Raw genomic sequence first — 22,186 nt, 5'->3', positions numbered from 1 at the left:
ATTCCTGGGACACTCTAATCTTCAGGCCAGAGAGGGTTTGTTGTTCTGTACAGATGAAGATGGAGACAGTTTCTATCCGTACACATCCAGTTGTCCTTTGTTTTTTCTTTTTGAGACAGGGTCTCGCTATGCAGTTCAGGCTGCCCTTGAGCTCATTTTGTAGCCCAGGCTGGCCTCAAACTTGCAAAGATCCTTCTGCCTCAGCCTCCTGAGTGCTGGGATTACAGGCTTGGGCCACCTCGCCCAGCTTCCACAACTTTGAAGAGACTTTCAGAGAATTTCTAAAATCCCGTGTTGGAAGACAGTTTAGGATTAGGTTACGTTTTATATTCTACAAATCCTGGGATTCTAGAACTTTGGTGCTGTGAGGGTCTACGCAGAGATACTAAGAATGGTACAGCGGTCCATTCATGTGTTCTGACCAAAGAACAGTGGGACTTTTTAAAACATACGTTCATATTATTTAATGCCACGCCAATCTCGTACCGATGAAACTCGGGTTCTTAATCTAACAAAAGACCGCTTGGTAGGTTCTGAAAAAAGGACTAGAGCTAGTGTTTTAAGGAGGGAAAGCAGACTCGGCAGCTAGCGAAGGAAGAGGCGGGCCCGCGCATGCGCACCGCTTGCCGGCCGCCGAGGTCTGGGTTTCCTCTTACAGTCACTCTTCCTTCCAGTCCAGTACGGTGGCCGACAGGAGACAAACTCTGGGGATGAATGAAGGTGCTGGGGGCGGGTTAAAAAAGTCTCCTCCGCTTTTTTCCTCTCTCCAGATTTGCTTCTGCCTCTGTGACCCGTCTCCCCACCCTGCCCCCATTTTATCGACGACCCGGTTTGGCCCAGCGTCTGAGTTCTTGGCACAGCCAGGGTTTGGGGATCCGGATGATCGCCTAGGCCCAACTTCGGACCGCGTTCTCGAGTTTTGCCGCGTCCCGTCTCCAAGACGCGGAATCCCCGTGGGGCCCCGTGAAGCTGCAGGGTAGCTCCGAAGGTAGGAAGCGCCCGCTCCTCAGGCCGCGGCGCGTTCTCCGCCGGGTCGGCAGCCGGCCAGGCTCTGCTCTGCCGGAGGGACTTGTTGGCCGTCCTCACGACGCGAGCAGGAGCGGAGCAGCGCTCGGGGCTCCGCGAACCGACCGCTCGCGCTGACGGCCGAGCGTCGTTTGTGCCCGGGACTGCCCCGCGGTTCTGCTAGTCAGTCGGGCTCGGGAGGGGATGGCTCTGGCTACCTGCTTCGAGCCTCCCATTCCTTGCGGTGGTGTCGTGTGTGTGTGTGTGTGTGTGTGTGTGTGTGTGTGTGTGTGTGTGATTTCTCTTAAAGACAGAGAAGTCTCCAAGTGGGACTTGACTCTCTCGCAAAGATAAGTACCGACCCGTCTACTTTTTAAAAACCCAGTAACAGGGGACATAAAATAGCGTTGACTTCTCCAGAGCCTGCAATCTGACGTGACTTTTGGCCACTGAGGTGATTTACCAGTGTTTTCATTTACTCATGCACGATGGGAAAGCAGTCCAAAAGTTTGGGGTTGGAACTCCATGACTGGGGCCTTTCGTGGACCTGCGTTTATGTAGCAAGGAGCTGTATACTTGGTACAGTGAAAGAAGTCTTAGATTGGGATTTAAAAGTTTTGTTATTATTTTTTCTAGATAGGGTCTTGCTATGTCGTTGTGGCTGATCTTGAACTCACTGTAGTGCAGGCCGGCCTCTAATTTGAGGCAGTCCTCCCGCCTCAGCCTCCCGAGTGCTGGGATGACAGGCTGCACCACCACACCTGGCTTTTGCCCTGATGTTTATTTCATGAGGGTTCAGCTTTCGGTTTTGAACAAACTAATAGTAGTACTTTGTGTCTGTGACTGAATTTTCTGGATTTGATACGTGTACTTTGGACATAAGAGTATTAGACCAGAAGATTCCTAAGGCTGGACCTAATAAGTTCTGTTTTTCACATTTTTCTAGGTGGTAGTAGAAACATAGAAAGAAACCCGAGTTTTAGTTGTACCCAGAAACATTGCCAACGTAAGGGCCTGCCAAAGACCCACCATATTTTTCTTTTTTCTTTCTTTTTTTTTTGTGGAACGGGGGATTGAACTCAGGCCCTTGCGCTTGCCAGGGAAGTGCTTATTGCACTGAGCCATCTCCCCGGCCCCTATATTTTTCAAATTCATACACGTTGCAGTTATAACCATGCATTTATTTATTTTTTATCACCAGGGTCAACAGCAATAATGGCTGAGTGTACAAGCCTTCAGTTTGTTAGCCCTTTTGCTTTTGAAGCAATGCAGAAAGTCGATGTGGTCCGCCTGGCATCTTTAAGTGATCCAGAGTTGAGACTTCTTCTGCCCTGTTTGGTACGGATGGCACTTTGTGCTCCAGCTGACCAGAGCCAAAGCTGGGCTCAGGATAAAAAACTTATCCTTCGCCTTCTTTCTGGAGTGGAAGCAGTCAACTCCATTGTTGCGTTATTGTCTGTGGACTTTCATGCTTTGGAACAAGATGCCAGCAAAGAGCAGCAGCTCAGGTAATATTCTGCCATATAATACATTGGTTGGGATTTACTTAGCTTTCTGAAAGAGTCAGGGAGTGAGAATGTAAACTTTGGAGATCATTTTACCTAGGACTTTTCTATTTGTAGTTAAAATTCTAGGGTCAATTCTATATTGTAAAATATCTCTAGAAAAGATTGGCCACATACTTTTGTGCCTAGAGAGAACTTACTAGGTCAGTTACTGTCAGTGGGAAGTGGGTTGGATAACTTCCCCTGGATTAGAAAGATTTACTGGACTCACTTAATGTGTTATATGCTTTGCTACCCATTCTGAATCCAGTAGGTGCTTTAGTTGAATGGAGTGTGTGTTAACTACCAGATGGGATGGGAATCCTTACCTATCTTGGGAATTGCTGAAATAGATAAACTAGCAGCATTTCAAAAAGAATAGAAAACCTTTAAAATGTAGACTATTTGGTAACATAAATTTTATGTAAGTATTATTTTCACACCAGTGTTCACATAGCTGTTGTTTTGCATGTTTGTACTGCATCAGGCATAAACTTGGAGGAGCCAGCAGTGAAAGCATCCTGGTATCCCAGCTTCAGCATGGACTGACATTAGAATTCGAACACAGTGATTCCCCTCGTCGATTGCGTCTTGTGCTTAGTGAACTGTTGGCAATTATGAACAAGGTGCCCTTTTATGTTTTGGACATAATAGTATCCATGATTTTTTCTTTCAAAATTTTATTTTTACTAATACATGTTTGCAGTACATAATGATTACTTTCGTCGTGGGGAGCTGGTACATGTTCAGAACACATCTTAATTCTTTTAGTATCTCCTTCTCCTTTCTGTCTTCCTCTCACTCCATCTCTTTGTCTCCCTCCTGTTTGCAAGGGAAAGTATTTGTGCTTTGATCTCTATGCCTAGAAAGGTAGAGAGAAATAGAGGCAAGAAGTCAGGCAGGTTGCATCCTCTACTGTTATTTCCATTTGATAGTTATTTCCCTTTCAAAGGTTAAAATGATATTAAAAGTATACATTAAAAAAAAAGTATACATTAGTTTGTAATCCCAGCTATTCTAAAGGCTGCAATAGGATTTTAGGTTTGAGGTCAATCTGGGCAGTTCAGTGAGATCTCATTTCAAAATAAAAAGTGTTGGGTTATAACTTTGGGACAGTGTGCACCTAGGTTTGATTCCTACTGTTGCAAAACAAGAACAACAAAACGAGCCCCAAGCTACCACCACCACCATAAAAACAAAAAACAAAACCAACAACAACAACAAAAGAAATAAAAAAAGCATGCTTTATAGGATGTTTTGTCTAATTATTATTTTCTCTTATATATGCTTCTGCTTTTTTTTTTTTTGGTGGAACTGGGATTGAACTCAGGCCCTTGCACTTGCCAGGGAAGCACTTATGCCACTGAACCATCTCCCCAGCCCCTTCTTTTGCATTTTTTAATAGGGATTTTCCCCCCTTGTATGGAATTCATACAGTGGCTTCTTGATATTTAGAAAGGAGTGGTATCAATTGATAAGTTATAAAATTGAAAAATATGGGGCTGGGGAGATGGCTCAGTAGAATAAGTGCTTCCCTGGCAAGCGCAAGGGTCTGAGTTCAATCCCTGGTTCCTCCCCCCCCCCCCAAAAAAAAAAGAAAAAAATGTGTGTGTTCGTTTAGACATTGGTTGAACATGAAACTCCTCTCATGTAACAGTAAGAGGCATCTAAGGAATCAGATATAGGGTCACTGATTGACTGGATTCATGTACCACATGACTTAATTGCTCCTAACGAAGGCCATTTTCTTCCAGCAAAACTATAGGGTATATTAAGTCATAGACCTTTGGATAATTATGGTTTATTGAAACTGTACAATATTTCTAATGTTTGGGATTTATTATACAGAGGAATAAATTGGATCTTCATAATAAAGTGATTTATATGAAAATAGGCCCAGCGTTTTAGAGGCAAAAGTTATTTGGGATCAGGGACAGGGATATAGCTCAGTGGCACAGTGCCTCCCTGGCAAGCTCAAGGTCCTGAGCTGGAGTCCAGGTACCAAAAAAAAAAAAAAAAAAAAAGTTATTAGGGGTCAATTATTAACTTACGGTAAATAAAGTTTGGTTTTATAAATTGTGGGAAAAAATAAAACCTAAATTCTGTTTCTAAAGAAAATGCTTGTAGAAAGTTTCATCTAGTTTTAGGTAGTGTTTTTTAAATGTGTTACAAAAAATTTTGTGTTTTGGTCTTTTTTTTTTGGTACTGAAGATCAAACTCAGGACCTTGAGCTTGCCAGGCAGGCTCCTATGCTACTGAGCTATCTCCCAGCCCCTTTTATGGTCTTTTTTTGTGAGACAGGGTTTTGCTATATACTTCAAGTTGTCCTTGAACTCACTTTATAGCCCAGGCTATCTTCAGACTCACTGTGATCTTCTTGCCTCAGCCTCCCTAGTTCTGGGATTACAGGCGTGTGCCACCATGCCTGGCTTGTTACAGATCTTTGTAAAATCTTTCCTTTCACAAATAATTTTTTTTTAATTTTTTATTTACAAATAATTTTTCTTGTTATTTTCCACTGTACTTTGTCGTTGTTCTTTTCCTGTTTAATTTCAACCACATTTTTTCCATGTCATATCTTAATCCATCACTTGGTAGTTCTGCTAAAATAAGCAAACTTTCTACTCTAATTTTTGTTTGGCATTCTTCATATGGAGAATAAGGTGATAAAACTACTGAAGGGAAATTTCCAAAAACTTGGTACTTTTGTTGATCTAAATTTTAGTTCCTGGATTTTTCTCATAGTTCATTCAGGATTGAATGTGAATTTATATTTATTATACTGCTTTAAGTTTAGAGGTTTTGGCTTTTGAAAACAACTGGGTATATTGATAGCATTCTTTGATCATTTCTTTGGTTTGCCTGTCCTTTAATTTCAGATGTCCTAAAATACGTAAATGGAAATCAATGCTCTAGGCTAATGTTGCCAGATCTAACTGGTAATTGTGGTTAAACTGATCGAAAGTGATGTAATAGTGTCCATTCTGTTGCAGTATATTAATGGCATATTAAGAGCTAGGTGTGATGGTTTGCTCCTGGAATCTGAACCTCTCTGCAGCCTGAAGAAGGAGAGGATTTACAAGTTCCAGGCCAGCTTCAGCAATTTAGTGAGCCTCTGTCTCACTAGGGCTAGGGATAGAGTATAGTAGAAGAGCTCAATGGTAGTTAAACCTTTAGGTTTGATTCTGAATACTGGGAAAAAGAAAAAAAAAAGAGAAAGAGAGAGAGAGAGAAAAGAAACATGGTTTGTGTAAGTTCAACAAATATACCAAGATACTAAGCAATTTAACTTATTACCTGAAATTAATAGAACTTATAGAGTTTTTTTTTCCTATTTTTTTTTTTTTTTCCATTGTAAGGTATCTGAATCCAATGGGGAATTTTTTTTCAAGTCTTCTGAGCTCTTTGAGAGTCCAGTGTACTTGGAGGAAGCTGCAGATGTACTTTGTATTCTACAAGCAGGTACTGTCCTGAGTGCTAAGATACAATTCAGGCATAGTTTGCTGTTAAATGATGGTGTGTAACTTCTTAGTCTGGAATGTTGTTAGGAATTATCTAATAAAATTAGGCCTAAAAGTTGAAGCTAAAAAAGTAACTAATAGAGCGGCCCGGGAAATGGCTCAGTAGAATAAGTGCTTGCCTGGCAAGTGTAAGGTCCTGAGTTCGATCCCCAATTCTGCCAAAAAAAACGCCCCCAAAACCAAACAAAACAAAACAAAACAAAAACCCAAACTAATAGAATAATTGAGTTAAAGGACATAACATTATTGGTATAATGTTGCATATATTTTACATATTAAAATCATATTTGATTTAAATGATTTTAATTAATTAATTAATTTTGTGGTACCAGGGATTGAATTCAGGACCTTGTGCTTGCCAGGCAGGCGCTTATTTAACTGAGCTATCTCCCTGCCCCTGATTTAATGATTTTAATGCTTGTTAGTGATTTTGGAAAATGGTCACAGTATGTAAAATGAAAAAAGCATCTGTATATGGTGATGCATACCTGTAGTCTGAGCTACTTGGGAGGCTGAAGTGGGAATATTTCTGGTTCAAGGCTAGCTTGGACACTATGGTGAGATCTTGTTTTTATTTATCTTTTTTAAAAAAAAAAAAAAAACATTTATTTGTGTGTGTGTGTGTGAGAGAGAGAGAGAGAGAGAGAGAGAGAGAGAGAGAGAGTGTGTGTGTGTGTGTATGTGTGGCCAGCTCAGCCCACCTGGGGGCGGGGCTGGCTGACATGTGGTGCTGGGGGATCGAACCGCGGTCCCTGTGCTTTGCCAAGCTTGTTCCAAGTAGGTGCTTTAGACCACTGAGCCATCTCACCAGCCTTATTTATCTTTTTTAAAAAAGAAAACACCACATGTGGTGGCACACATCTGCACTCCCAGCCCTTGGGAGGCGGAGGCAGGAGGATCACTGCAAGTTCAGGGCCAGCCTCCATAGTGAGTTCAAGGCCAGTCTGAACAACATAGTGAAACCCTGTGTCAAAAAACAAAATGGGGCCTGGGGAGATGGCTCAGTGGACTAAGCGCTTCTCTGGCAAGCTCAAGGGCCTGAGTTCAATCCCCGGTTATGCAAAAAAATAAAAAACAAAAAACAAAAACAAACAAACAAAAAAACCCCAGGGGCTAGAGAGATAACTGAGTAGAATAAGTGTGCCTGGCAGGGTCCTGAGTTCAGTTCCTGGTGCGACACACACACAACCACAGATTTAAAAACAAAGACAAAAGAAAATAAAGGCTGGATGTGGTGGTGCGCGCCTATACTCCCAGCACTTGGGAGGCTGAAAACAGGAGGATCACTATGAATCCCATCTATATAGTGAGACCTTGTAGACTCTGTACTAAAAATACATTAAAAAAAGAAAACAAAACAAAACAAATCAAAATATTGATTTTAGACAATGAGATTGGAGCTAATTTTTTTCAATTTTTATTATCGAGAAACAAATATGAATGAGACAGTTTGAAAGCTGATTAGTAGGTCAGTTTCAATAATCAATGCTTTGTACATTGTTATCTTCTTAGTGGTTATCTGTAGTACAAGAGGCAGACAGGATATCCTGTCCAAACACTATTAATACACATCTTTCTTCTCAATTGAATTAAGCGAAAGTAGCTATATATCTATCCTAACTATTTTGTATATACAGATACAAAATATTCTTTCCTTTGTATCCCCTTTTTTTTTGTTTAGTCCTGTCAGAGGTGGGTATTCTATTGGCATCTAAATACTATAGGTGCATGAATTCAGCAAAACAATCTAACACTGTCCAGCAGTCTGTAATATTAGTGGGTTATCCTCAAGAGTTATTGACTTGAGCCTTTTATAGCTCATCGTATTCATATGGCTTTACTTTATATACCTCGATTTTATACTTTTCTGCTGGATGGTTAAGACCCAGATAAAGCAAGACCTATATAACAAAAAGTGTAACTTTTGTATCAGTCAAGTCCTCTCAGGATTTATCCTGTAGCCCTGTACTGCACTTTGTAGATCCTTTGTCAGTGTCACATTACTCTGTGGCTCCGTAATCTCCTTGATCAGAAAATTTGGGGCACAACTGAGTTACATGATGTTATAGTACAGGTTTTCCTATGTCCCGAGTCTTCACTGACCTTGAAAGGCTAGGGCCAAAATGTTGGCTGAGCTTGCAGCCTTTCCTTTTCTCCAATTTTTTTTTTTTTTTTTTTTTTCCAGAACTGGGGATTGAACTCAGGCCCTTGTGCTTGCCAGGCAAGCACTTATTCTACTGAGCTATCTCCCCAGCCCTTTTCTCCAATTTTTGATCTGCTAACTTAGGTTGTTAACCCTCCAGAAGAGAAGCTTATTATTAACCTGCAATATATGCAATTTGATTTACCCTATCTGTCTAAATATCAAATATCTTAGGCATATCATGGAACATGGATTTTCTATCAAGTATTGATATATTGAACTTTAAAGTCCTTACAGAATATGAAGGAAAAATAATTTTAAAAAACTAGAGATAAGCATTTATATATTTTTACAAATAAATTTAGAAATCTAACCATATACAGAGTTGTAGCATGACAGACCTGTGAGATTAGAGCTAATTTAAAAAGACTTCTATTGTTTTATATTTTTCAGATTCTTTTTTTTTTCCTGTGGAACCGGGGATTGAACTCAGGCCCTTGCGCTTGCCAGGGAAGCGCTTATTCTACTGAGCCATCTCCCCAGCCTCCAGATTCTTTTTAATAGGCATATATGACAGAAATAAAAATGAAAAGATAAAAATGCAAAGAATTTTGTAGAATCTTAGGCTAGCAAAGTTTAATAAAACTTTCTGTGTTGTTCTGTGTGCCCTGTCCATTTAGTAGCCACTAATCACATGTTCTGTGGGTTACTTGAACAGTAGCTACTGTGACTGAGCAACTGAACAAATTTTATTTATTTATTTATTTTTATTTTTTGAACAATTTTAATTAAATTTAAATTTAAATATCCATATACAGCTATTGGGTGTTTTACTGGATAGCTCAGCTTGTTTGCTTGAGACAAGGGTTCTCACTGTGAAGTCTCTGCTGGTCTTGAACTCACTGTGTAGCCCATGCTGGCTTTGAACTTGTGATCCTCCTGTGTCAGTCTCCTGAGTGCTAGAATTACAGGCATGTGCTACATCACACACAGAATAGCTCTAAACCATGAAAATAAGAATACTTTAGTTGAAGTTTGCTGAAATATTTGACATCAAAATATGTAACATAATGAAATAGCACTCTTTAACAGTGACATGGATTTTGTTTTCTTATAGAGCTCCCTTCCTTGCTTCCTATAGTTGATGTAGCTGAAGCCTTGCTGCATGTTAGAAATGGTGCCTGGTTCTTGTGTCTCTTGGTGGCCAATGTTCCTGATAGTTTTAATGAAGGTAAATATCATTTTAAAATGGGATATTGGAGACATTTGGTGGAGCATATATACAGTGTACAGGATCCTTTGTGTGTGGTACTGGGGATTGAATGTAGGGCCGTCTCACTGAGCTACATCCCTGATTTTTTTTTTTTTTTTTTTTTTTTTTTTTTTTTTTTTTGCTTGGAATGCCTTCAGTGCAGGTTTGGCTGGCTTGAGTTGTGGGGATGGAACCACAGCAACCTGAGCCTGACTGCTTTGTTGAAGCAGCCACTTAAAGAACTGAGCTAAGGGGCAGGCTCCCCGCTCCCCGACTCTTGTATTTTTTATTTTTAAAGTCTTGCTGCATTGCACAGGCTGGACTTAAGTTTGTGTTCCTTTTGTCTCAGCCTCTCAGAGTGCTGGGTTTAGAGGGTTGCATTATCAGCCTGTACCAGCACTCCCCCCTCCCCTTTAAGGTTGGGATCTCGCTATATTGGCCGAGTTGGTGTTGAATTCCTGGGCTCCAGCAGTCCTCTTCAGTCTGCTGTGTAACTAGAATTATGGACACATGCCACTGTGCAGTGGTTAAGTCCTATTTTTTTTTAGTTAAGAAGAAACAAAGGATTTTATTTCAAAGCTTATTCAAAGCAATTAGACCTTTGATTTTTAGGCCTGTTGCTGTCAACTGAGAAAAATCAATAAAGAATTTTCATCTCTATTTTAAAGTACAAATGACTGAAAATGGTTCTTTGTGTCTGAGTGATATAAAAATAAAAACTATTATTATTATTAAGCAAGATAATTTATAAATTAGGAGCCAGGGAATAAAAAGCCTTGAATTTGGGGTTGTAATTCTTAATTTTGTTACTCATTGCATGAGATCCATTAAGACATAATAACTTCTCATCTGTGACACGGGCATATTGATAGTATTTCCCTTAGACATCTCATGACATGATAGACTATGTTTTCAGTGCTTTTCTGTCTGCTTAATATTTTCAACTACTGAAAGAGGTATCTTGATGTCCCCACCATAATTGTGGATTTGCCTGTTTCTCTATTTAGTGCTGTCAGTTTTTGCTTCATGTGTTTTCAAGTTTCCTTATGGAGTCCATATATGTGCATCTTTTAGCTATCTTTTTTTTTTTTTTTTTTTAGGGGAACCGGGGATTTAACTCAGGCCCTTGTGCTTGCCAGGCAAGTGCTTATTCTACTGAGCCATCTCCTCAGCCCCATGCATCTTTTGATAAATTGAGCCTTTATTTCCTTCATTATGAAATAATCTTTATGCCTGGTAATTTTTATGTTTTTGAAGTCTACTTTTTCTCATATCAATACAGCCAGGTAATCTCTTATAATTAGTGCTTGGATACTATATATTTTTAGATATTATTTTTAAAAATGAATTACTTTAAAAATTTTTTTTTAATGTATGTAGTAAAGGGTCTACAGGGTCTCACTATGTAGATCAGACTCATAGTGATTCTCCTATTTTCAGCCTCCCGGGCACTAGGATCACAGGCATGCACCACCATGCCCATTCTCAATCATGTCTCAGTATGCCCCCACTGGTGGGACTGGCACAGCATGCTGGGGATGCCCTGACTGCTGGGCTTTGCCTACGCAGACGCTTTAGTCTGCTGAACTATCTGGCCTGCCTACCTTTTTTTTTTTTGAAGCAGGATCTCACTGTATAGTATAGACTGGCCTTGAACTCACCTGTGTAGCTCAGGCTGACCTTGAACTCAGTGATCCTCCTATCTCAGCCTCCTGAGTGTTGGGATTTTAGGAGTGCCATGACACCTGGTTTATCTTTTTGTTTTAATTCAAGGTAGATTTTCTTGTTTTCTTTCATTTTTTTTTTTTTGTTGTAGGAACCCAAGGGCTTCCATATACTAGGCAAATGCTCTATCACAGAGCTACATCCCCAGCCCTTTAAGGGAGATTTCTTGTAGGTAGGCTGGCCTTGAACTTGTGGAGATCCTTATACTCAGCCTCCTGAGTACTGGGGTTACAAGTGTGCACCACCATGCCCAGTTCATAACATCTTTCTTACAGAGCTTGGGTTAATAGACTCTTAAATATTCAGTTTGTAGAGGCCTAATCAAAAATGGAGAACGACAAGATGAAGAAAGCCTTGGAGGAAGGCGCAGGACAGATGCTTTACGCTTCTTATGTAAAATGAATCCTTCTCAGGCCCTCAAGGTCCGAGGCATGGTGGTAAGAGATCCTGTTGTTTTATGAGATAAAGCCCTTTATACTGTATTAGGACAAAATACTTTTCTCAAAATGGTTTTAGAATCTTGTAGAGTTTGGGAATTTTTATTATAGATTGGATGAGTTACCTTTCCTTTTCTCAGGCTGGCCTTCAACTCACTATGTATAGACCAGGATGGCCTCAAACTGGTGGTGATCCTCCTGCCTGTGCCTTCTGAAGTTGGGATGATAGGAATAGCCACAATGCCTGGGTTAGATACTTTAGATTTTAAAACGTCTAACCTTTTCCTTAAGATACTGAGTTTAATTTGTTTGCTTTGTTGTGTTAGGTGGAAGAATGTCACTTGCCAGGCCTTGGAGTGGCTTTGACGTTGGATCATACCAAAAATGAGGCTTGTGAAGATGGAGTGAGTGACCTGGTTTGTTTTGTCAGTGGTTTGCTTCTTGGAACAAATGCAAAAGTCCGGACTTGGTTTGGAACTTTTATCCGAAATGGACAGCAGGTGAGTGCCAAATATTTGTATCCATGATGGATCATATGGTTTGGTAATTACTGAAGGAGGAAGAAACACTCTTAAGATATCATCTTGCCTGGCTAGCACAAGGTCCTGAGTTCAATCTCTGGTACTGGGGGGTGGGTGGGGGGGGAAGAAGATATATGTAGGTCAGTAGTTATCAAACTTAATTTCAGGGACATCTTTAACATTTTGAAAAATCATTGAGGATATAAAAGAGCATTTAAGGGGCTGGGGAGATGTCTCAGTAGAATAAGTGCTTGCCTGGCAAGCGGCAAGTGCAAGGGCCTGATTTCAATCCCTGGTTCTGCCAAACAAAACAAAACAAAAGAAAAACAAAAGCAAAAAGAATTTATTTGAATGGCTTTTTATCTTTTGATGTTTCTCATTAAAAATGTAACTAAAGGTTTTGAGATATTTAATTATTAATAAGTAGCAGTAAATACTTTATTAAATATGAACCTAATTTTAAATAGGAAGTATAGTTTCCAAAGCCAAAACATTTAGAGAGAATAATGGTATTTTACAGTTTTCATATCTTGTCATTATTTGGTTTAATAGAAGCTTTTGGAAAAACACATTGTAGGCTCGTGGGATGGGAGGGAAAAAAGGCCATGTCTTAGTATCGTTAAGGAAAAACTTTTGCCCTTTTGGCTTCCATGAAAAGGTCTTAGAAATCTCCAGGATCCTGGGTCAGACTCACTGCTGCATTAAGTCACTAAGATAAGTTATACTCTGCAATTTTACTCTATACATATGTGCATATTTATGTACGTACTCGTCTAGTGCCGTTTAATCATTATGAAGTGTGCAGTTTGTGCATTAACTACATTTACAATGCTGTGCAACCTCTTTTTGGTCTTTTTGAATCAGGACTCGCTATGCAGTTCAGACTGGCCCTGAGCTCACTTTGTTGCCCAGGCTAGTCTTGAACTTGCAGTGGTCTTCCTGCTTTAGCCTCCCTAGTGCTGGGATTACAGGGATTACAGAAGCCAAGACACCATGCTTGGCTTCTTCTTTTAATTATTAAGCTTGATTTTTAAAGCAGATTTATCATATTGTACTTGACATGCTCGGATAATAAACAAGTAACATTTGCCTAGTCCTTTGTAGCTTAGAACTGCTTTCAGTGTATTAGCTTTTCTTTTTCACTGACGTACCTACTTACTAGATAGCATTTGCTACTTATCAGATACAACATTAGGTCCTGTAGAGTCAGAAATAATTAAGACATCATCTCTGCCAGAAGAACTATCGTGCATATAGGCTTGGAAACTCTTAATTACAATGTCTACACTAGCAAAATATTATTACTAAAATATATATATATTTTTTTTGGCAAAAGAAATTAGGTTCAGAGAATTTACCTCATGTATTTTATTTTTTTTTTTTTTTTATTTACTTATTTTTTTGTGGCCAACTCAGCCTGCCCGGAGGGAGGGGCTGGTGTGAGACTGGATTGAACTGTAGTCTCTGCGGTTGCCTAAGTTTGCCTAAGCAGGCGCTTAAGACCACCGAGCTATCTTGCTGGCTCCATCCCTCATGTATTTTAAAGTATATGGTCATCTAGTAGTAGAGCTAGGGCTTAAATTCAAGATTATGTTCCTCTATAATCTGAGTATTTCTTACTGTACTGCATTATGTATTTGCTATTTATTTAGTGGTACCAGGGATTGAAATCAGGACCTTACACTTGCCAGGCAGGTGCTTATTCTACTGAGCTATCTCCCCGGTCCATGCTTTTTATTTTTTAATTTTTTCTTTGCTGTAGATCAAACCCAGAGGCTTATACAAGGTAAGTAATAGGCTAGACAATAATAATACTATTTGGCTACATATTCAGCCCTATACTGTGTATTTAAAGGTATCATTTAAATAATAGTAATTTTCTGGGCATGATGACACATGCCTAGAATCCTAGCACTTGGGAAACAGAGGCAGGAAGATTGCCCTGAGTTCAAGACTAGTCTGAGCTACATAGTAGTTGAAGTCCTGCCTGGACTACATAACGAGTAGTCTTGTCTCAAAAAAAAAAAAAAAAACAAAGCAGTTGTGTAGTTCATATGATCACTAATTTGGTCTTCCATCTGCAACCTGTCCCAGTCAGGGGGAGCAGAATAGCGTCCAACAGATCTGTGAATTTTGAGTTTACTTGAATTGTTAAAATGAGATTCGGTAGTTGAAACAATCTTGGAACAGGTTGGTTTCAGGTGTTCAAACAGGGAGGTCTGTTTGAGCTTCCGTTCATATTAGTAAAAGCTCCATGCTCTCTTCTGTTTGTGATTCTGATTTCTTTCAGAGAAAAAGAGAAACCAGCAGTTCTGTCCTGTGGCAAATGAGAAGGCAGCTTCTTTTGGAGCTGATGGGCATTCTTCCCACAGTCCGAAGCACCCGCATTGTAGAAGAGGCCGATGTGGAGATGGAGCCCAACGTGTCCGTGTACTCGGGCCTGAAGGAAGAGCACGTTGTGAAAGCCAGCGCACTCTTGCGTCTGTACTGTGCTCTCATGGGGATTGCTGGGCTCAAGTATTCCATAATTTGATATTTTAACTTTTTGCCATTTTACTTTCTTTCTAATTCCAGGAAAGTGAGCCTAATGCCTTTGTAGTTGGAGAATTAAAAGTTTTTCCTTGGGCTCAGGTAGTAGCCTGGTCTACATCAAGATGGTTGTTCTAAGGCCGACTATCCCTATCAGGAATATACTTATTGGGCCGGGGAGATGGCTTAGTGGAATAAGCGCTTCCCTGGCAAGCATAAGGGCCTGAGTTCAATCCCCAGTAAAAAAAAAAAAAAAAAAAAAAAGGAATATACTTATTTATTTTAGGTCTGATTGTAATAGAATTATAAAGATATAGGTGGGGCGAGAATAGTTTATTAATTTCTGATCACCACAGTTTGAGACTTCTACTGAATGATCTCTGTGTGATCCTTTACTTGGCCATGCAGCTAGTTGAAGTAAATCTCTTCTTTGTTTCATTTTGCAACTGACATCATACACTTCTTGTTTTTTTTTTTTTTTTTTTTTTTTTTTTTTTTTTGTGGAACCGGGGATTGAACTCAGGCCCTTGCGCTTGTCAGGGAAGCACTTATTCCACTGAGCCATCTCCCCGGCCCCCCTCATACACTTCTTAAAACTGATATATGGGGCCAGGAAGATAGTTCAGTAGACTAAGCACTTGCCTGGCAAGTGCAAGTGAGTTCAATCCTCGGTACTGCAAAAAAACCCCCAAAACCAAAAAACAACAACAAAAAAAACCCAACCCTGATACATTGTGGTGGTTAAACACAAACCTACTTATTCGCTGTACTGCATCCTTTTGAATAATATCCTCAACTATTCTATGTTCATTGTCACTTTGTGTCTCTGATATGGATGAATTTCAGTTACTACAGTTTGGTTAAAAAATTCTTATCCCTCAATGGTGTCCAGATTTCAGTGGCTACAGTGTATGAACCTCATAATAATATAAAGTACAAACTTTGCTGTGTGCTCTGTAGGACACATGGAGCTGTATGATTAAGCTCGGGTCTGTTAGTGACTGTATCATTTCTTTTAAAGTCTGTTGGGGACTGAGCACCACACATCTCTTGTTGGATTCACGTGCAGACAGCAAAGTGGTAGTTATGTTGCTTCCTTGTCTCTCAGTGGGTGGTAAACCTATGCCACTTACTAAAAGTGGGTAAATGGAAGAGGGAATTTGCCATAGGAAGAAAGTATAATAAAGAAACAAAAAAAATATTAACACGGAAAATGACATTTGAGCCAAATATAAATTGAAATAGCTGATTGTATGAATTTTAACACTGGCACCATTTGATAGACCCCTCAGTATGTAGTCAGAGGCATTTAGCAAAGTTGAACATGTTGACGTAAGTGAGGAAAGTGACTTATAAGAAAAGGATGACATTTTCCTAGAGGTTGTGACACATGCAAACATCTTTACCTTACAAGAACTTTTGGGTGTTTCAGAAGCAAACTGCAAAGGATAAAGTGCTGGCAGCTGAGCCAGACCTAGAAGGATATATGACAGTTCAGCAGGGTATAGAAAAAAGTGCTTATTCTATATTACAAGTTACGCAGTGTAAAGAAGGCAAAGGCTCTTCCCAAAAGAACATAACACTGTGGGCCGGGGATGTAGCTCAGTGGCACAAGTCGTTGCCTTAGCAAGCACAAGGTCCTGAGTTTGATTCCTGGTATCCCCCCCAAAAAAAGAAAGAAAGAAAGAAAAGACACCTGTTTGGGATCCCAGCATCTGGGAAACTAAGGCAGGAGGAGTCCAAGTTTGAGCACAGCCTGAGCAATATAATCACCTAGACACAAAACGCTTTAATTCCCAATGTTTCTAGTGTTTTCTACTGTTGAGTACCATGTAAATATTAGTTTTTTGCCCGTTTCTGTATGCATAACATACTTTCACGTTTTGACAAAAACAGTGAGTAGGTCACAGAGCAATCATAATTTTCACCATTCATTATTAAGATTGTATTGTGTGGTTTTAGCTGTGTGTTCTTTTTTATTGTCTCACTACTGGGAAAAGCCTGCCTATATTTGTGCCTCAAATTGTAATTATTTTGCTTTTGAGAACTTTGGCTGTCAGTGATTTTATAGTGTGGGGTCATTAAACAGTTCAAAATTGTATCAGTGAGGCTAATATGTTGTGAAGTCTTCTTTCTTCAGCTTAAAAAAGTAAATCCTAATCATGTGTTGCTTTTTAGACCAACTGAAGAAGAAGCTGAACAGCTACTGCAGTTGATGACAAGTCGTCCTCCTGCTACGCCAGCTGGGGTTCGCTTTGTTTCCCTTTCCTTTTGTATGCTACTGGCCTTTTCTACACTTGTCAGGTACCCTGCTGTACACGTTGTTCTACTTTCTCAAAGTCTGGATTATTTACTTACTCAAATGGATAACAGGACCTGGAAGTGTAGGTGGTTAGAAGAGACAGTGACTCACATATGTGAAGCCCTGGATTTGATCTTCTGTACTGAGAAAAAGGAAGTACAGATAGCATTAGCTTAAGCATTTACTATACGTTTGCTGCAGCTGCAGGATCTCTGGGAGTCCCAGCTGTGTAGTGAGACTCTATACCATATTAATTAAAAAAAAAAATTCACTATAAAAATTTTTCTCAGGGGGCTAGGGATATAGCTCAGCAGCGTAAGCGCCTGCCTGGTAAGTGCACAGTCCTGAGTTTGATCCCTGGTACTGCCAAAAAAAAATTTTTTTTTGCTCGGATATGAGCAGTAGTTGTAGTAGCTTTTAATAAAAGTGTGTCAGTAACATTTGTTGTATTTCAGTCGTTTATCAGAGTTTCATAAAATCATTGTTAAAGGAGGAAAAATAGTTCTTTAAGGTTTTTAAAATTAAGTTTGGCATCGTGGTACATGCCTTCCAGGGAGGTTTGCAGTTTAGAGCCCATCCTGGGCAACTTAGCTACTTAATGAGACCCTTTAAAGATAAAAAAATTAAAAGTTTGCACTGAGGGTGTAGCTCAGTGTGAAGGTCCTGGATACAATCCCAAGGACTGCTACAAAAAAGAGACTTCTTTCCTATCTCTGAACACAGCGTCTTTCAGTTCTTTGGCTAATTGTCCTGGGTTCGACTAAGTTGTTCTTGACATGTTTGTATTTGATACATTTTGCTAATTTTTTGTGTTAGATATTGTTGAGTTCCCACTATAAAAGATAAGGAAGTAGTTATTTCTCTGTCTGAAAGTATATCCACATATCTTCCCTATTCTCCCATTCACCTTTTACAGTTATAGTGATTTTGATTAGATCAGTAGTTACAGTATTACATTTAATTATGTAATTACTGCTGAGAGCGCAGTCCCATAGTAGATGATCTCTCTGATACGAATAATTTTTCAGTGTTTTGTTATTAATTTGCCTGGTGTTTTATGCGTCATTAACGTAAATCTCTGCAAGTCTAAATCTTCTCTCAGCATGCTGTGATTCATCTGATAGTCTATTAGTTTAATCTTTTTTAGAAATCTCTGGTAGAGCATTTTGATCTGCTTAGGTTTGGAACACAGCTGTGCACACCTCGCCTCTAAGAATCCCTCTTCATGTAGGGGACTTTCTTCCCCCTTCTTTCTAAACCCCCTGTTAACCCTGTATTTTTTTTTCTTTTTTTTGCGGAACCAGGGATTGAACTCAGGCCCTTGTGCTTGCCAGGAAGTGCTTATTCCACTGAACCATCTCCCCAGCCCCAACCCTGCATTTCATGTCGTTTACTTTTCATTTACTTCCTCATTTTGCTTTTGAGAAAATGGGCGTGTAGGAAATAAATTCTTTGAAATTGGGATTTCTGCAGTTGCCTTTATTTCTGACATTTGATTGTGTGATGGATTATAGACTTTTAAAATAAAAGAATTAGAATCTTTAGAGAATTTTTAAAGTTTTTCCCCATTGTCTTCTGATTTCTGGTATCAAGCCTGGCATTCTGATTCCTAGTCCTTTGGCCTGCTCCTTTTCAGTGTACAAACCTGTAGGGTTAGCATTCTGTCCCTAAGGTTTTAAAACTTCTGTTCTTATTTATTGTCTGAAGTATAAATATTCAGTAAACCTATTCATGTCTTACAGATCTAGGAACATGTCTAGAATTAAATTGCTAGTGTTTTTCCTTTGAATTTTCTTTGTTTAAAATCTCCTTTTGGTGGGCATGGTGGCACACACCTGTTATCCCTGTGCTCTGGAGGCTAAGGCAGGCGGTTCCCTGTGAGTTTGGGGCTGGCCTATACAACATAGTGAATTCAAGGCCAGCTTGAACTATATAGCAAGACCCCCATCTAAAAAAAAAACAACCCAGAAAATACCTCCTACTTTTATTTGAGTGGATCTTGATGAAGTGATCATTTTATTTTTTAATCTTTACTCACCTTTATCTTGTTCTCGCTTTTTTTTTTTTTTTTTTTTGGAACCAGGGATTGAACTCAGGCCCTTACGCTTTCCAGGGAAGCGCTTATTCTACTGAGCCATCTCCCCAGCTCCTTGTTCTTATTTTTAAAAAAACTTTATTGTGATATAATCTGTATACCCATAGAATATGTTGTATAGAATTAAGTGGTTTTTAGTTACTTACAGAATTACACAAATATCTTCGCAGTCTTAATTCTAGGATATTTTTATCACTATAGAAAGAAACTGATTATTTTACCTTTTATGATTTGACCTCAACTTGATCCTCAATTCGCTATTCAGTGTTTAATTTCTAGCTCTGTTTTGTTCTTTGAATGTTTCTTTATAGTACCTGTTCCTCCATGCTTGCATAATATTATTGATTGTATCATAATAATAATGATGTTAATCATAATAAATGATATTAAAATTAGGAATGTCAGTAAATATCAATGGACTTTAAAGGGGCTTTTGCCGACCCCACCCTTGGGGCATGCTGAGATGGCAAGTAAGACTGGGCGTGGTGATGTGCGCCTTTAATCCCAGCTCTTGGGAGGCTGTAAACAGGCGGATCACTACAGTCCAATCTAGTGAGACCCTGAACACTGTAGACCCTTCCTTAAAAATACAAAAATAAGTAAATAAATAAACAGGCTTTATATGTACTTTTCTCTGAGGTCTTTCTTTGGTCTCTTTCTAGTTAGAAGCTTTTCTTAGGTGTTTACTGTTTCTAGATTGTTGTTATTTATGAATAGGAAACTGAAGGATACATTAGAACATCAAAATGCTTGGATGGAACTTTAGGAAACTATTGGGTTGATCAGAGCCCTAGAGAAGCCCACCTTGTTGCCTGGAGCATAAGGGCGGTCTCAGAACCTGTGAGCCAAATGAGAAAAGAGTGGCGAGGCCTGTGGAGCTCAGCCTGCAGCATCGCTCCTCTCTCAGCTCTCCTGTGGTACTTTCAGAATGGTGCTCCAGGTATAACCAGATGCCCTTAACACTGCTTCACCACTTCAAGAGAGTGATCCATCAGCCTTCTCTTAGCTTAGGGGGAGATGGGTATTCATCTAGATGTATAGAATGGAGAAGGTGCCTTATTTTAGTCTCTTCCACTCTTAGAACCTTCTGAAGCTGTCAATAACCTACATCCTTTGGTATAAAATGATCGATTTTCTCTTCTGCCTGTGTAATGTTCTGCTGCTACAGGGCTGTAAAGTCAGTTATCTCTCATCTAAATGTTCTCTAGATTCCAGTATTGTACTGTGTTATCTCTATTCAACATTTATGCCTTTTAAGAAATTTACTTTAGTTTTGGTAGGGTTTCAGGAGGTTGGAAAATTAGATACATGAAATGAAATGAAATGCTTGCTTTCTTCATTTTTTTTGTGGAACCGGGGATTGAACTCAGGCCCTTGTGCTTGCCAGGGAAGCACTTATTCCACTGAGCCACACACCCCCTTTCCTTCTTCTTTACTTGAAGTGTTTTCTAAACATTACCTTTAATCCTTAAGTTTTTTTATTCAGGATTACAATACCAGTATTTAGCAGGGATGGGATTCCTGCTCAAGTTTTGTAGACTAAAGACATTTTCCTGTTTTATAACAGTGTGTTTTATCAGTGGAATCATTTCAGTGTATTTGAGCATGACGTTTGAAAGTTTCATTGATTGGGGGTAGTAGGAGAAGCATGTCTTTTAAGTTTTATGTTTTATCAATATTCACTATAGTCAGGCGGAAAGCAAACAATAAAAATATTTTTCACAAGTCAAAATCCAGCTTGTACCTTTCTATTTAAAAATCTAGGAATTGCTTTTAAAATGCTATTGTCATTGTTAAATTTTTAACCATTTTTTCATATCTGACTGGCCTATAGTTACCTTTTTTCTTTTTCATGGTTAGTAATCATTTACTTCTCTATACTTTTGGACCTTAAAAATTGTTCTATAAATTGGTCTTCATTTTGCTGGTAAAACTGGACTAATTTGTTACTGCCTAGTAGCTAGATTCTGACATATTGGTACTTAAGTTTTCTCAATAAATACATGTCAGCTGTTAATACCGTCCTTTGAAAATGTTATTTTATTTTATTTTATTTTGGCGGAACCGGGGATTGAACTCAGACCTTTGCACTTTCCAGGGAAGCACTTATTCTACTGAGCCATCTCCCTGGCCCCCATTTGAAAATTTTAATCCCAAATAGTCTTTGTTTTTCCAAAGAATATGAAGAAGTTAACTCTTTCCAGCTTTCAAATATAGTAAGATTTGAGTGTTGATTCTTCAGATTCAGGGAGGAAAGCAAAGGTGCCATCCTTGAGCTCCAGAGTGACCCTGTCGCTCAGTTATAATATATGGTCCAGTTCAGCAAACGGTGTATTTAACTTGATATTTCCTCAAAATAAGAGAAGAAAAAATAATTCCTACCAAAAATAATTTCTGAATGCTTTCTGATGCATCTGCTGGTAAATCCAGTTTAAAGCAGTGACTTGTATGTTTTACACAGTACTCCTGAGCAGGAGCAGCTGATGGTGGTGTGGCTGAGCTGGATGATAAAGGAAGAAGCTTACTTTGAGAGGTAAGTTTACTTCTGGTAACATTGTTGGGAGAAATTTAGCTGAGAAGCTTTTTTATTCTCTCTTTGAAAATTCTTTTTTTTTTTTTTTTCTGTTTCGCCAGCACTTCGGGTGTGTCTGCGTCTTTTGGGGAGATGCTGCTGTTGGTTGCCATGTACTTTCACAGCAACCAGCTGAGTGCCATCATTGACTTAGTCTGCTCCACTTTGGGAATGAAGGTAATTTCATTTCTAAAAGAAGATGTTTCCAGTTTGGAGGGCTTTTTTGAGTATAAATGAAATATATTGTTTTCATTTCCGTAATTCTAGTTGTTTTGTAATTTAAGGTTTTATCAGGCCCTCTAAGAAAGTACATTTTGAGGGACTTACTTGTAAGAATAACTGGTGTTCAATGCACAAAGTTTGGAAAGCACAGAAAAGCATGTTACTCACATCAGTTAGTAGTAGTAAAGTATACTACTGCTGCCATTCTAAGGTTCTGCCTGCAGAGAACCAAAACAGAACACGGTGTGTGATCCCAGCACTCTGTGAAGTGGAAGCAAGATAGTAAATATAAGCCCAGTGTGAGCAAAGTAGAGATTT

The 22,186-nt window shown here is 39.2% G+C and overlaps 1 protein-coding gene across 1 annotated transcript in view; it reads left to right on the top strand.

The window, feature by feature from the left end:
• Positions 1 to 689: 689 nt before the first annotated feature.
• Positions 690 to 22,186, top strand: part of Ints2 (integrator complex subunit 2) — a 59,868-nt gene continuing 38,371 nt past the window's right edge. Inside the window, exons 1-11 of the mRNA XM_023703158.1 lie at positions 690 to 988; positions 2,207 to 2,513; positions 3,037 to 3,175; positions 5,909 to 6,011; positions 9,331 to 9,444; positions 11,497 to 11,627; positions 11,954 to 12,127; positions 14,439 to 14,665; positions 16,856 to 16,981; positions 21,536 to 21,607; positions 21,709 to 21,823. Of these exons, the coding sequence (XP_023558926.1) occupies positions 2,221 to 2,513; positions 3,037 to 3,175; positions 5,909 to 6,011; positions 9,331 to 9,444; positions 11,497 to 11,627; positions 11,954 to 12,127; positions 14,439 to 14,665; positions 16,856 to 16,981; positions 21,536 to 21,607; positions 21,709 to 21,823 (1,494 nt within the window). The 5' untranslated portion in view covers positions 690 to 988; positions 2,207 to 2,220. The remainder of the gene's footprint in view (positions 989 to 2,206; positions 2,514 to 3,036; positions 3,176 to 5,908; positions 6,012 to 9,330; positions 9,445 to 11,496; positions 11,628 to 11,953; positions 12,128 to 14,438; positions 14,666 to 16,855; positions 16,982 to 21,535; positions 21,608 to 21,708; positions 21,824 to 22,186) is intronic.

Source organism: Octodon degus, unplaced genomic scaffold, assembly GCF_000260255.1.
Source record: "Octodon degus isolate 3935 unplaced genomic scaffold, OctDeg1.0 scaffold00164, whole genome shotgun sequence".
Classification (NCBI taxonomy): domain Eukaryota; kingdom Metazoa; phylum Chordata; class Mammalia; order Rodentia; family Octodontidae; genus Octodon; species Octodon degus.
The sequence above is the reverse complement of the archived record's forward strand: the minus strand, read 5'-3'. Positions and strand labels throughout refer to the sequence as shown.